At 43.7% G+C, this 13,970-nt stretch overlaps 1 protein-coding gene across 1 annotated transcript in view; it reads right to left on the bottom strand.

The window, feature by feature from the left end:
* The window catches only part of LOC134534001 (glutaredoxin domain-containing cysteine-rich protein CG31559-like), a 172,479-nt gene extending 159,507 nt beyond the window's left edge, over positions 1–12,972 (bottom strand). Inside the window, exon 1 of the mRNA XM_063371890.1 lies at positions 11,651–12,972. Coding sequence (XP_063227960.1) covers positions 11,651–12,925 — 1,275 coding nt within the window. The 5' untranslated portion in view covers positions 12,926–12,972. The remainder of the gene's footprint in view (positions 1–11,650) is intronic.
* Positions 12,973–13,970: the final 998 nt, after the last annotated feature.

Below are 13,970 nucleotides of genomic sequence, written 5' to 3'. Positions count from 1 at the left end.
ACTTGCAACAGGAGGGGGGGGTAGAGGGGAGAACCGCAGCCTGTTTCCCAGCAGGCACCGCGGTGGGAACAGCTTCCACGCCTCGGGGGCGTGCTTACGTCACACGCCCCTCGCCGTGCGAACCGGCGCAGCGCAACAACTCGGCTCTGGATGTAGACCAGCGAAGCCCAACTTCCTTCGTGTTGAGAGCCAGACGTGTTTTGGAACTAACCGGAGGACCATATACTCATTAGTAGGGACCGGAAAAATTCGCGGGTTCAATGACCTATAGGATGAATTATATAGTTCTACGTACGGTCGGTCAAATGTCACCCACTCATTGGCTGCTGTCTTGTGAGACGTCCCATCGTAGCAGCCTGTGATTCGATAAAGCTTTGGTCAGGTGTTTCTCATTCGCCCAGAGTCATCCAGGTGAGTTGTGAGCCAATAGCAGAGGCGGCACTGAGGTATAACTATTTGTATTTTAGCCTATCGCGAAATGAATTCGCGAATTTTTCCGGTCTCTACTCATTAGTAGGGCCATGAAAATTTCGCGAAAAGATCCCGAGAGTACCTGGAAGTTAATACACTGTAGCATCGTCTGTGTTTCGTGATTGGGTGAGTTACTTTCAGGTGCATGTCGATTGTTACAACAACCAATCACACTAATTCAGTGTGGAAGCAAACTCGTCCTTAGTGGCTCGTGCAAACAAGGCAACGACTTCTCTTGCAGACGGCCGCCAATCACAAGGAAGAAACCGCTGGTGCGGGTATATCTTGTTGCAGTCTAGTAGGCGTTCAGATTTTTTCGCGAAAATTTCCTGCCCTTACTCATTAGTCATTAACTAGCTACTATTGGAATTTTTACAACTCTCCTTTTACTTTTTTTATGTTGTGCATGATTTACATTTATGCGTTGGGACCGGAAAAATTCGCGGTTTCAATGACTTCTAGGATAGCCTCCATTATCCTCTGCATTTCTCAAGTAAACACGCGTGTTCATTGGGTACTAAATTGTGAGGCGTCTCCACTGGGTAGCTTGTGATTCGACGCTTCTTTGGTCGATAGTCTCTCATTGGCCCAGACAGCTCCAGTTAAACTGCGAGCCAATAGCAGAACCAGCAGAATTGTACACATGTTTGAATTTCAGCCTATCACGAAATGAATCCGCGAATTTTTCCGGTCTCTGTTTATGCGAAAATATTTGAAGACTAGTTGCGTGTTAAAACAATGTAGCATCGTCTGTGTTTCGTGATTGGTTGAGTTTATCTCAGGCACATGTCTACTGTCGGCACACCAATCACAGAAAAATCTGTAAGGACGCACACCCGTCCTGATTGGCCGGGCCAAATAAGGCAATTGCTTCGCTTGCAGACGGCCGCCAGTTACAAGGAAGAAACCATATTGCAGTCTAATATACGTTTTCAGAACTTTTCGCGAAAAAATACACGCCACGTAATAACTAGAGACCTGCAAAATTCGCGGATTCATTGACCTCTAGGATAGACTCCACAGTCCTTTAAATACTCGCGGAAATGACACCTGTTCATTGGCTACTGACGCGTCAGACGTCTCAACTAGGTTGTCAGTAATTCGGCACTTTCTTGTTTTCAGTGTTTCCCATTGGCTCACAGTTCCCCGGATAAAATGTGGGCCAACCGCAGAAGCGGTACGAAGGTATAGTTGTTTTGATGCTAGCCTATCGCGAAATGAATCCGCGAATTTTGCATGTCTCTAGTAATAACGTCTGGTGCGATACGTCGGGGCATGTATTTTTCGCGAAAAAAATCTGAGCGTTCATCAGACTGTAATAAAGTATGACCGCGCTGTTTCTTGGTGGTTATTGGCGGCCGTGTGCAAGTGAAACCATTTCTACCTTTGACCAGGCCATTCATAACCAGTTTGTCTCCACGCAAAATTTCTGCGATTCACGTGCCGAGAGAAACTCAACCAGTCACGAAACACAGGCAATGCTACAGTGTTTCAACACACAGCTGGTCTAAAAATCTTTTCGTGAAAAATACATGCCCCTATCGATACGATTATCTTGCAAATTCATTTCAATTCAGGCTGAACTCAACTTGCTCATATATAATCAATATTTTTTTTTATAATACCAGCACACCAATCACAGCCATCCAGTGCGGAAGCAAACGCGTCCTGAATGGCCCAACCAATCAGGGCAATGGCCTCTCTTGCAGACGGCCGCCAGTCACAAGGGAACAAATGCTAACGCAGGCATAAATTATTGCCGTCTAATAAGTAGTGGCTGGTATTTTTCACGGACAAAAAAAATCTAAATCAACATGGCACTGCAAAAAAGGCATGTCCTCAACCAGCGGTTTCTTCCATGTAATTGGCGACCGTCTGCAAGAGAAGCCATTGCCTTATTTGGCTGTGCCTCACAGAATTGATGCGAGTCGTGTGGTGACAGTGGAAAATGCTAAGATGTTTTACCAAACAGCTGGTCCCCAAATATTCTCGCGAAAAATAAGATGCATAGCCGTACTAAGAAAGATCAGATTTTTTCCGCTAACCCCATTGCAAGAATAATTCAAAGAAAGAAACAAGCTCGTAGTAAACCAAGCATATCAGACAGTCAATTGTTAAATAATGGATCAAATTTATATTTTACTATTATACTATTTTTTACATTGTAATTATTTAAAAAAATAAACTTTAAATAGGAGTTTGTTTTAATAATTCAATATTGTTTAGTTCTCTAGGAATAATCATAACATCAATGTTAACAACTAATTGCGCCGTGGTAACCACTGTTACAGTTAAAAACCGGAAAATTTCGCGGATTCATCTCGCGATAGGCTGAAATTAAAAATAGTTGTACATAAACGCTGCTTCTGCTAACACTACTCTGGACCAATGAAGAAACACTCAACCAAAGATGTAACGAATCACGGTCAGCCAATGACAAGCGAGTAACATTGTCTTGTCCTGAGGATGTATATAACTGTGGAGTCCTTCCTGGAGGTCAGTGAAACGGCGTATTTTTCCAGTCATAGTATTGTTTTTTATATTGGATGTTACACAATTCGTATGAACACTTGTCAAAGCAATGGATTTTCTTCACGATTGTATCACGGTGAAACTTATTTTTTTTAAAATAATATAAGTATTATTCCTTCGCACAGCTGCGGCTAGGGACCGGAAGAATTCGTGGTTTAGATGACCTTCAGAATAAACAGTTTTAATTACCTCTATGATAGACTCCACGATCCTATAAGTACTTGGGAAAACTACACCAACTCTTCTGGCTACTAACTCACGAAACCTGTTAACCGGGATGCTTGTGGTTCGGTATTTCTTTAGATGAGGGTTTTTCATTGGTTCAGGGTCCTTCAGGTAAAATGTGGATCAATCACTGAAACAGCATGAATGTGAACGAGTATGGAAACTAGGCTATTGCGAATTTTTTTTTCTGGTCTCTGGGTAGGTATTTTGTAAAGTAACTGCAAAATACTTCTTTGGTTGAGGGTTTCTCATTGGCCTAGAGCCGTGAAGACGAACACTGAGCTAATAGCAGAAACAGCTTAAAGGTAAAAATAGAGACCTGCAAAATTCGCGGTTTCGATAGCCTTCAGGATAGACTGCACATACCCCTGTACACTCGGGAAAATAACGCATGTTCATTGGCTGCCGACTTGTAAGTCGTCTCAGTTGGTTTGCCTGTGATTCGATCCTTCTTTGGTTGAGGGTTTATAACTGGTTGAGATTCGTCCAGATGAACAGTAAGCCAATAGTAAAATTATCTAAGAGGTATATGTGTTTGAATTCTAGCCTATCACCGAATGAATCCGCGAATTTTGCAGGTCTCTAGGTATAAATTATTGGTAGGGACCAGAAAAATTCGCGGTTTCGATGACCTCTAGGATAGACTCTACAGTCCTCTACAGAACTTGAGCGAATTTCCCCTGTTCGTTGGCTGCTGACTCGAGAGTTGTCTAGACTGGCTTACCCGTGATTAGACACTTCTTTGGCTGAGAGTCTCTCTCATTGGCCCAAAGTCTTCAAGGTGAAACGTGAGCAAACAGTACAAGGATCGCAAACGTATAAGTATTTGAATTTTAACCTGTCGCGAAAGAAATTTGCAAATTTTTCCGGTCTCTAATTATTGGAATTCCAGCGCATCACGAAAAGAATCCCCGGTCTCTAGCTGCGGCTTGTGTTTGATACACGCGCGCACGCACTCGAGGGCGGGCCGCCGCGGACAACTCTCCTCGGGAGACGCCCCTGTGTTCCGCCGACTGGGCGCCCAGGGACGCGTGCCTCGAGCCTCGCTCGCTTCCGCCCCGGAAGTACCGCGGCCGCCGCGCCGTACCGTTACCGCCCCCGCCCCACCCCCCTCCCGCCCTGTCCGGACCGTCCCGGGCCCGTCTCGGTGTCGGACCACACATCGTCGCTTAGCTGACAACACCGCCTCATTTACATCATGCTAACTTTACAGGATGGTTTTAAAAAAAACTGCTTGCTTTCAAGTACGTATAGCGTGTCTTTAATACACCATTTTTTAAAAACGTTTTTACTATAAAGCACGGGTAACAAAAAATTATGAAATAATAAAAAAAAGGATTACCTGAGAATGTACCAGGGTGTGATCAAAAATTACGATGAATGAATTTTTATAGCAGCAACTGATGATGCTACATCTATAGGGGAAGGCAATTTTCGCGAACAAATCAGAACGCATAATTGACTGCAAAAAGGTGTACCCGCACCAGCGGTTTTGTTACTTGTGATTGGCGGCCGTTGAGAGAGAAGTCGTTGCCATGCTTGACCGAGCCACTCAGGACGCGCTTGCCTCCGCACTGAATTGCTGTGATTGGTTACGAAACGATCGACATAAATAAGAAATAAACCACCCAATCACGAAACACAGACAATGCTACAGTGAGTTTTAACATTCAACTGGTCTCGGAATCTTTTCGCGAAATATGCATGCCCCTATACATCTATTTTAATTAATGGTTGCGATAACATGATCCGGTGAGATAGTCAGTGTCAAGTTTGAACAAGTTTTCAAGTTTTGACTTGTCAGTCGGCTTCCAGAGCCGGATATTACCTCAGCATGGATCTCACTGCTTTGTGTGTTCAAGCTGTTCCCAATGTTTCATTTTTGTGCGATTGGTAATATGAGGGGGGTAGAGGAGCCTCTCATGGGACCTCCACTGCTATGGAGTGGATGTCTGTTCTTAAGCTGAAGTCACACTAGTTGGCAATCCACGTTAAAAGAATTCGCAACAACTTTCAAGGTATTTCGGCCTTGTCCAGTCATTATTTAGACAGGGGCTTATATCTTACTGGCAGAGAGAAACTAATTATTATTTTTTTTTATCAAGGAAGGAAGGTCGAATATTTTTGACGCCATATTCTTCGCAAGCCTTAATTTACGTGCTGAAAACAATTTCATGTTCGCGACCACTCTCAAGGTCAGGGATGATTAGGAAGTTAACAGCTTTTTATGCACGCTCGGTGCACATAAAAAAAATCCACGTTATTTTCTATTTCCAGGGTAAACTCCACAAACACACGCACGCAAATTATCCGGTGTCAACGAGAAGCGTACGCAGAACTTTATTTCACGGGAAAGGAGATGGACTAGAAGCACTTTGCCCGCCGTTTGCTTTCAAATTATTTATTTTTGTTGGTAGGGATGGTACATTTTAAGAAATTCGGAAAGGGGATGAGAGGAAATATATTCCCCCTACCCGGTCCCCCCCCCCCCTTACGACCTTGCGTACGCCTGTGGTGTCAACTGGCAAACGGCGAACGGCCACAATTTTACCTTCCGTCCGGATTTTATGTGATCGGGGTCATTTGAAATTTGTGATCTGGTTATTGGTTTGTTGGCCTTCAGAAAGTCCATCATCCAATATAAAAGTGGTAGAAATGTGTAATGGTATCAACTATAGCGTCTTTCCAAACAATAACGCAGTATTTGGAGGTGTCTACCCATTGCCACTACAGAACAAGACAGAGGCATCAGTGCCTTCATGGTAACAACCAAGAGGTAGGGGTGGATAAAATATGTGGTAGATTGTGTGCGATGAAATGGAGATGACTAGGTCAAAGTGAAGAATGGGTTATGGAGGGAAGATAGGAAAGACGTCGAGAGGCTTGTTTCTCTATAAACAAGCAGATAGAAACTGGAGCTTATGAGGACGAACTTCGGGAATCCAACTGGCAGTTATCACAACCGTGGTCAAATATACTGATGGTTAGGAACTGGAAAAAATTCACATTTTCACTGACCTTTAGAATAGTCTCCACGATCCAATACATACTTGGGCAAATAACACCTGCTCATTGGCTACTAAAAATGTCAGCTGTTAACCGAGATGCTTGTGATTCGATACTTCTTTTGGTAAGGGTTTTTCGTGGGCTCAGAGTTCTTCAGGTAAACTGTGGTCCAATCACTGAAGCAGCTGAAGGAGACTGAGTTTGGATTCTAGCCTATCGCGAAATGAATCCGCGAATTTTATCGGTCTCTACCGATGGTCGATGGTTTTTTATAGCAAGGATATGTTAATAGAAATCGTCTCCTCGCCATAAGACACTAATGTCAATAGACCTTAAAAACTCGCGCTATTATTTGGGGACAGGCTAGTATGTATACCATTATACGAATTTCAATTTTGTCGCTCCACTACCCCTTATAATAAAAATAAGAAATCAATATTAAAATACTGAAATTCAACCATATGCAATCTGAACATAAGGTAAAAACAGCCACCGCACAAAATACAATTACTTTTTGTGTAAAAGAGTGTGAAATCTAGCCTGGCACCATGGGCGTACGCAGAGAGGGATGGCGGGATATATACCCCCTCCCCCAATTTCCTAAAATAAATCTATTATGCCCACCCACAAATGGTTTGAAAGCAAACAGCGGGTAAAATGGTTCTACCCCCACCTCCCCTCAAGAAAATAAATTGTGCGTACGCTCCTGTCTGGCACCATATCATAACTAGAGCCAAGATTATTTCGCGGGCCTATCTCACATCAGGCTCGAATCAACTTGTATTTATATATAGTCAAGCATTTTCAGAATGCTCATTGGTCGATAACAAGGTTTTGGCAGGTTACACGTGTTATTGGATACCCCATGTCTCCTCCTTGTTTATAACTGGCTCAGGGTCTTCAATGGCGTTTCAAGAGCATTGCGGTCCAATCATCAACTTGAAGCATTCCGTTATGTTTACCAGGTAAAAAGTGCATACCATCATCGTATTTTCGCCATTAATAGTCAGTGCCTATAAAGAAAAGAGCATAATCATTCCTGTGAATTAAATTTCAATTATCTGCTAACATTTACGCAGTTTTCATTTGAGGAAAAATCTATTTTCTAAAAAAAAAGATGTGAAACTAATTAATAACACGTCACTATAGGCTGGAAAAATTCACGGTTTCAGTAATCTGTAGGCTGGGCTCCACATTTCCCTACTCACTCGGGCGATATCCCTATCTGCTGATTGGCTGCTGAGTCGGGAAACCTGCCAACTGGGCTTAAAAAGCAGCACGAAGTTAAACGTGTTTGAATTCTGACATATCGCGAAGTGAATCCGTGAATTTTCCCGGTCTCTACACATCACCCATAAATCAAAATTTGTCAAATGTGTTTAGATCCCGCGGTGTTCTTTTTTTTTTTTTGGGGGGGGGGGGGGGGTGGCAAGCCTGGATCAACGCCCATTATTCCGGCTTTTCACAAAAAAGGAAACGTGGTGGGAGTTGTCTCGAACACCTCGAACTAGGGCAAAGATTTTAGTCGGACATACGACACACTGTTAAAGCGAAACAAAAAAACTACAGAAACAATGACTAACAACAAGAATAAAAACACTACAGCCAAAAAGGAATTTCTCAGGCAAGGATTATTCGTTCATTATGTACCCATGATCGTAATTGATTTAGTTATTTTAATGATTCGTGTTTCCGAATGCCTTTTTGAATACTTTTATCGCTTTTGCTTCCCAAGTCTGTGAACGTTTGTTTGCATATATCTAATCTATTTGGTTTCTGTTTTAACTTAGGTTTCTCAGTGAATTAGATCAATTAAAATCTATTTTGTAGTAGTCAAATTAGTGATGTATCAGGTTCACCCTACCGAAAATCTGAATATCAAATTTTAATCTTAAAACAATGTCTCAAATGTAAGTAAAAGCACAGAAACTTAAATTTGGTAGAAACTTTCACTCTATTAACCTTTTGATTTTAAAATATTAAAAAATACATATTTAAATGTTTATACAAATTATTTTGAATCAAAATTTTCCACAGCAGTGTAACCGATGGCAGATAAAACAAATTATTCCTGAATTTTGTTTTCCTAAAAAAACATTTATTCGAATTTGTTTTCTCGCATATTTAGTTTGTTGAATACTATGGTTTTTATGGATAGTTTTTAAGAATTTCAATACACAACAGTACACTGTTATACGCCCAATGTGTGTGTGAAAGTTTTCATGAGCGCGCACCTGTTCTGGAATCAACATTGACATTTTTTTCAAGTTCGACTTTTTTTAACATTCTTATCTTATCTTCTTCCCTGAAACCGTAATTCACCTGCGATACACGTACACAAGTCCTCTGGATGTAGGCCTACTCTTTTCTCATCGCTGCTCGGAATATTAAATAAATCCAAAGACTTGTGTGTTTACTGTCTATTATTTTATTTGTACTCGTTTTATTGACGCCACGTATTAATGCCGTTAGGATGATATGTGTGGACAGGATAAAAAAAGATATTTAAAAAAGGGGAAAAAAGATATTCAGCTTATAAACTAGCTTTACGTACATTGGAAACGCCACATAACACACATCCATGCCTTACTAAGGATGTGAACCAACGTTGGTTGCTGGCACTTTAACTATATGCACTGGGAAGATAGATGGACTTGTGTGTCCTGTTCAAGTCAGCGTCTCGAAGATAAAATTTACTTCAATGTTACAAGTTATCGACTTCCTCCATTACGTCAGGAGGAAAGGCTAAATGCACCGACGCAGTCAACATACGCGTTTACACTTGGGTAGTTATAGCGATAAGCACTTGAAAAACAAGCACAGAAGCCTGGCTACACAAAACACAAACTCAACTACATCCCTTTGTTTATGCGTGCGAGAAATTAATGGTACTGTAGTTGGTAGTGTGAAGTCACAGACAAAAAAAATGAATATGTACAAAAGTAACCAATAGATAATAGTTTTGGAATTTCGAAAGGAAATCAGAATATATAAATATATATTTTTGACTTCAGAAGTGCGGCGTGATGGTTATAGCAAAACTCCATGTCGAATACTTAAAAAAAAAAATAATAAATAAATAAAATATCCGGCTAAAACAATGAATTTCATTATTTACTGAATAAAGTTCTTAAAATAAAATTAAAAGTAGTACGAAAGATTAGAACTTCCAATTAGCCGAAAACGTAACACGTTCATAATAATAAAACAGTTATAAACTTTTGTGAAACATATAGCGAATTCTACTTAACACAAATACTGCGCTTGTGTACACGCTTATCACAATGTACGGTTGTAGCCAGTTATATTAAATTACGCGAATTTAAACTTATTTATAATCAGGAGCGTATCAGAAAAGGGGGGGGGGGCAAGGGAGGTAGGAGGCTGCTCACCTTCCTAAGTGAGTGGGAAGAAAAATCAGAAAAAAAATATTATAAAAACAAAAAAAAAAATCGGAATATTTACTAACAAATTGGTTGATTAAAAAGAAAAAAACACTTTGGAGTTCACTAATTACGAAACACAGAAACTGTGTCATCTGCAAGAACGCACGTAGGGAGGATATATCCCCCCTTTTCCAGAAATCCTAAAGCATTTAACATTCCCACCAATAAATGGAAAGAGTTTAGAAACAAACCGCGGGGAAAGTGGTTGTATACCCCCCCCCCCTTTTTTTTTTCTGAAATGAAATTCTGCGTACGATACTGGTCATATGTGAGAAGTGATGCCTTGTTGTGCTCGCGAAATGCTTACTTGAAACACATAACATATGTCCGAGGTGGGACTCAAACCCGGGACAGACTTAGTATTCCAGCGACAATGATACGCGAGGTACAACTCCACCCGCCTGCAAACATCCTTTTATAAAAGATGAGGCCTCGCTCTGGTTCATGCTAGAGATGAACTGTAAATAAGCGTTATGATTTTTAAAACCATTAAATAAACACTGATTAAAATAAAATGCAAACCTTCTCCCTTTTCCGAAGTGGAAACAAAATAAAACATGAATGAAGGATCTATACTTAAAGAATTTTTAACTTATCTTCACAAAATATTTTTCAGAAAAACAATTTTTTAAAAATAAATGATTTGCTTCCTTTCGTAATTTCATGGCACCAAGGAACCTCCTCCCACGATGATAGGTTCAAATCGGAAAAATGCGCCCCCCCCCCCCCCCCCGTAGCTAAAATCCATTTTCTTTTTTCATCTGTATACGCCCTTTTAAAGTCATGTGACCAATTATAATAAATCAACCATAATTTGTTTATGACTATAATTTATTCCATAGTCTCATCTTGAGTAAAAATCCATTGTTCACTGTTGAATATAGTTGCGGAAATGGTTTTTCTCTATACAAGTGAAAACTAGTATTGTTCGAACTATCGTTTGATATATTATATTACAGTGATGTTACGAGTAAGTTTTATATAATGAAAACACTGAAATATACGTCTTATCATCCAGTTAACTAAAAACTAACTATATTAAAATAAAACCATTAAAAAGATTTTGCCTTATTACTCTAGCCAAAACCACGTCAGAAACGAGTATATTCGCAGCAGTAAGGTGTGCGCGAGGCACTATTTGTCACGTCCTGCGCTGAAACCATGGATTACCTTAAAATAAAAAATAAAAAAAAAATCTAGCTGATTTCAAACACAGGCTGAAAAAATTCATCTTTGGTAGTACACTACTTACCATTGATCACTTAGCGGCTTTCCTACTCCAATCTGTGTGCGAATGTGTGCGACTGGTTTTAATGTAATACTACTTATTATTTTGTTTTGGCAACGCGGGTTTTTTTTTTAAACTAATTTCCAACAAGTGTATGCCTATGCTTAATTTTTAGTTACCTGTAAATTTACTTTGTAGTTAATTTTTGTTTTGGTTAACTCATATTTTTCAACATTTAGTTAAAGCTTAATTCTGCTATCTATCTTATAACCTATTTTATCATATTTATATTTATGTCATTCTTATTTTTTTTTAAATTTAATGGATGTTGTAATAGCTGAAAATGTGGTTAAGTATAAGAAAAGGCCACCGAAAAAACGTTAGTGATAACTAGAGACCCGGAAAATTCGCGGGATTAATGACCTCCAGGATAGACTCCAATATCCTGTACACACTCGGGCAAATGCCACCTGTTCATTGGCTGCTGACTTGTGAGTCGTCTCGACTGTGTGGCCTGTGATTCGACACTTCTATGAGTGAGGGTCTCTAATTGGCCCTCAGTTCTCCAGTTTAACAGTGAACCAATGTCAGAAGAAGCACTAAGGTATAATTATTTGAATTTTAGCACAATACGAAATGAACTCGCGAATTTTCCGGGTCTCTAGTGATAACGTGATCGCATATAGAACCGTCTGACGTAGAGGGTGAGGACCAGAGACGCGGCAGGGCAAGGGCGACTGACCTTGGTAGCGTGCAGCTGCAGGAAGGTGGTGATGCCCGCGCGCACGCGGTTCTTGACGCCGCGCACGGTGCCCTTGGCGCTGCGGATGGTCGCCGACGCCTGCTTGCCCTCCAGCAGGTCCTTGAAGCCGGCGAACGAGTCCTCCCGCGGGTCCGCCTCGGCGGCGCGGCCGCCCGCCGCCTCGTCGAACGTCTCGTTCACGTGGAACTTGTAGAACACGTCCGCGTCGTACTGCGGCCCACCGTTCCCCAGCTTCTTATCCTCCGACTCCTTGCGCCGGTCCTCGTACGTGCGCTGCTCCACGATGGAGCCCGCCTTGCGGGCCGGGGCCGGCTCCTCGGCGCACGAGGACGTCGAGGACCTGGCCGACAGCGGCCGGTGGGCGTCGCCCCACGCCCTCGTCTCCTTCTCGGCGACCGGTGAGACGGACAGCCGCGACGTCCTCTCGCGGATGTCCTGCAGCAGGCCGCGGCGAAGACCTACCCCGCTGTCCTCGTCCCCCGAGGGACGGGACTCGCCGTCCAGCCCCTTGGAGCTGTGGCTGTCCACGTCCGAGGAGTGCTCGTCGTCGGCGGACAGGTGGGGCCCGTCGTCCGAGATCTGGCCGGCGAGCGTGATGGTCGCCTTGGAGCGGAAGCGCCCCGCCGCCGGCTCGAAGGCCTCGTCGCTGCCCGGGTGGCTGGCGCGCCCGCTGTTCAGCGAGTCGCAGCTGATGCGGTCGTCGTCTTCGTCTTCGTCGTCGATGTCGCTGCCGTCCACCTCGGCGCCGCTGCTGTGGCTGCCGGCGCGCTGCCGCCGCCCCCCGTTGACGGTGACGGTGACCGCCGGGGGCCGCTTCTTGGGCGGCGGCGGCGGCGGCGTGCCGCCGTCCAGGTCGCTGCACGTGCCGCTGTCGAGCGTGTCGCTGGGCGACGACTGGCCGCTGGAGGCGACGGACGCGGTGCCCAGGCCGTTGCAGAAGAAGTAGTGGCCGCCGTGCTGGCGCCCGCCGTCCAGGGTCGCGCGCCGCACCATGTCCGCGGCCGCTCCGCCGCCGACGGAGATCCTGACGCAGCCGCCGGAGCTGGCTTCGACGGGCTGTTGCGCGCGCGCGTGCTCGTCGCCCGTGTTGATGCGGATCTTGACGACGTGCCGCTGGCGGTCGTCGCTCGAGAAGGCTTCCGGGAGGAGGCGCGCGGGCGGCGAGTCGTGGTTGGCCGCGACGAGTACCGTTGCCGTCGGGCTCCGCCGCGTCTTGGGCGGGAGCGGCGGCGGGGGATCCGCCGGCCGGCTCATGGCTGGCTGCAGGTCGCGCCTCAGCGGGGGCCGTGTGCGCGGCTGCCTCGCCGCTCGGGGACTGGCCGGCCGCCGCGCCTCGCAGGTACCGGCCGCAAGTAGGCTGCCTCGGGCCGGCCCGCGCGCAACAGCGGCGCAAGTGCCGCGCTCTCACTCACTGCTCGCCGCTCACCGCCTGCGCCTGGCCGACACATGCACACGTCTCCTCCAGTAAACATGCCTTATCCTCGTCCAAACACACTCTTACAAGTGAAACTGTTTGCTAAGCGGAGTAATAATGTGTGTCGTCGGATAATAAAACCAATTAATTATTTATATAATGTATTAATTATCTCATGCCACTAGGTTTGTCTTCGCAAAGCACACACTACTACTGGCTGACACACTAGGTTTGTCCTTACTAGTGCGTTCTAAAGAAAAAAAAACCTTTAACCCTGTCCCACGGAAAATTTCAAATTCACCTTTTTCTTCCTTCTTTTTTTTTACATCTTGAATAGCTGTCTTTCTGTCGAGACAATATTCAAAATACCATTGTAAATGGTTTATCTAATTGACTGTGGAGAATAGCCTGGCAGTAAAATACGAGTATGTACCGTGAAATGACAGGGAATCTTGTCATTTGTGGATTAGGAAAATTTCGGAAAATTAATTGTATTTTTGAGATAGGCTTTTGTGTATGCCATTGCACTTTTTAAAATCACTTTAATTTTGTATTTTTCGCGAATATTTTTTTCGTACCAGCTGTGTTTTTAAACTTTGTGGCATTGTCTGGGTTTCGTGGTTGGCTGTTTTTTTTTCCAGGTACATGTCTATGTCAGCACACGAATCATAGCCATCCAGTGCGGAAGCAAACGCGTCCTGAAAGGACCGGCTAAGTAGGACGATGGCTTCTCTTACATACGGCTGCCAATAACAATGGATCAATCGCTAGCGCAATCATACATTATTACAGTGTACACAGAAACATATTCTCTGAACTTTTACGAAAGACTCCTCTGAAAACCAGTTTCCAAGAAATAGTTTGTTATACTGTAACACCGTACAA

The sequence above is a fragment of the Bacillus rossius genome, chromosome 7 (assembly GCF_032445375.1).
Source record: "Bacillus rossius redtenbacheri isolate Brsri chromosome 7, Brsri_v3, whole genome shotgun sequence".
Classification (NCBI taxonomy): Eukaryota; Metazoa; Arthropoda; class Insecta; order Phasmatodea; family Bacillidae; genus Bacillus; species Bacillus rossius.
The sequence above is the reverse complement of the archived record's forward strand: the minus strand, read 5'-3'. Positions and strand labels throughout refer to the sequence as shown.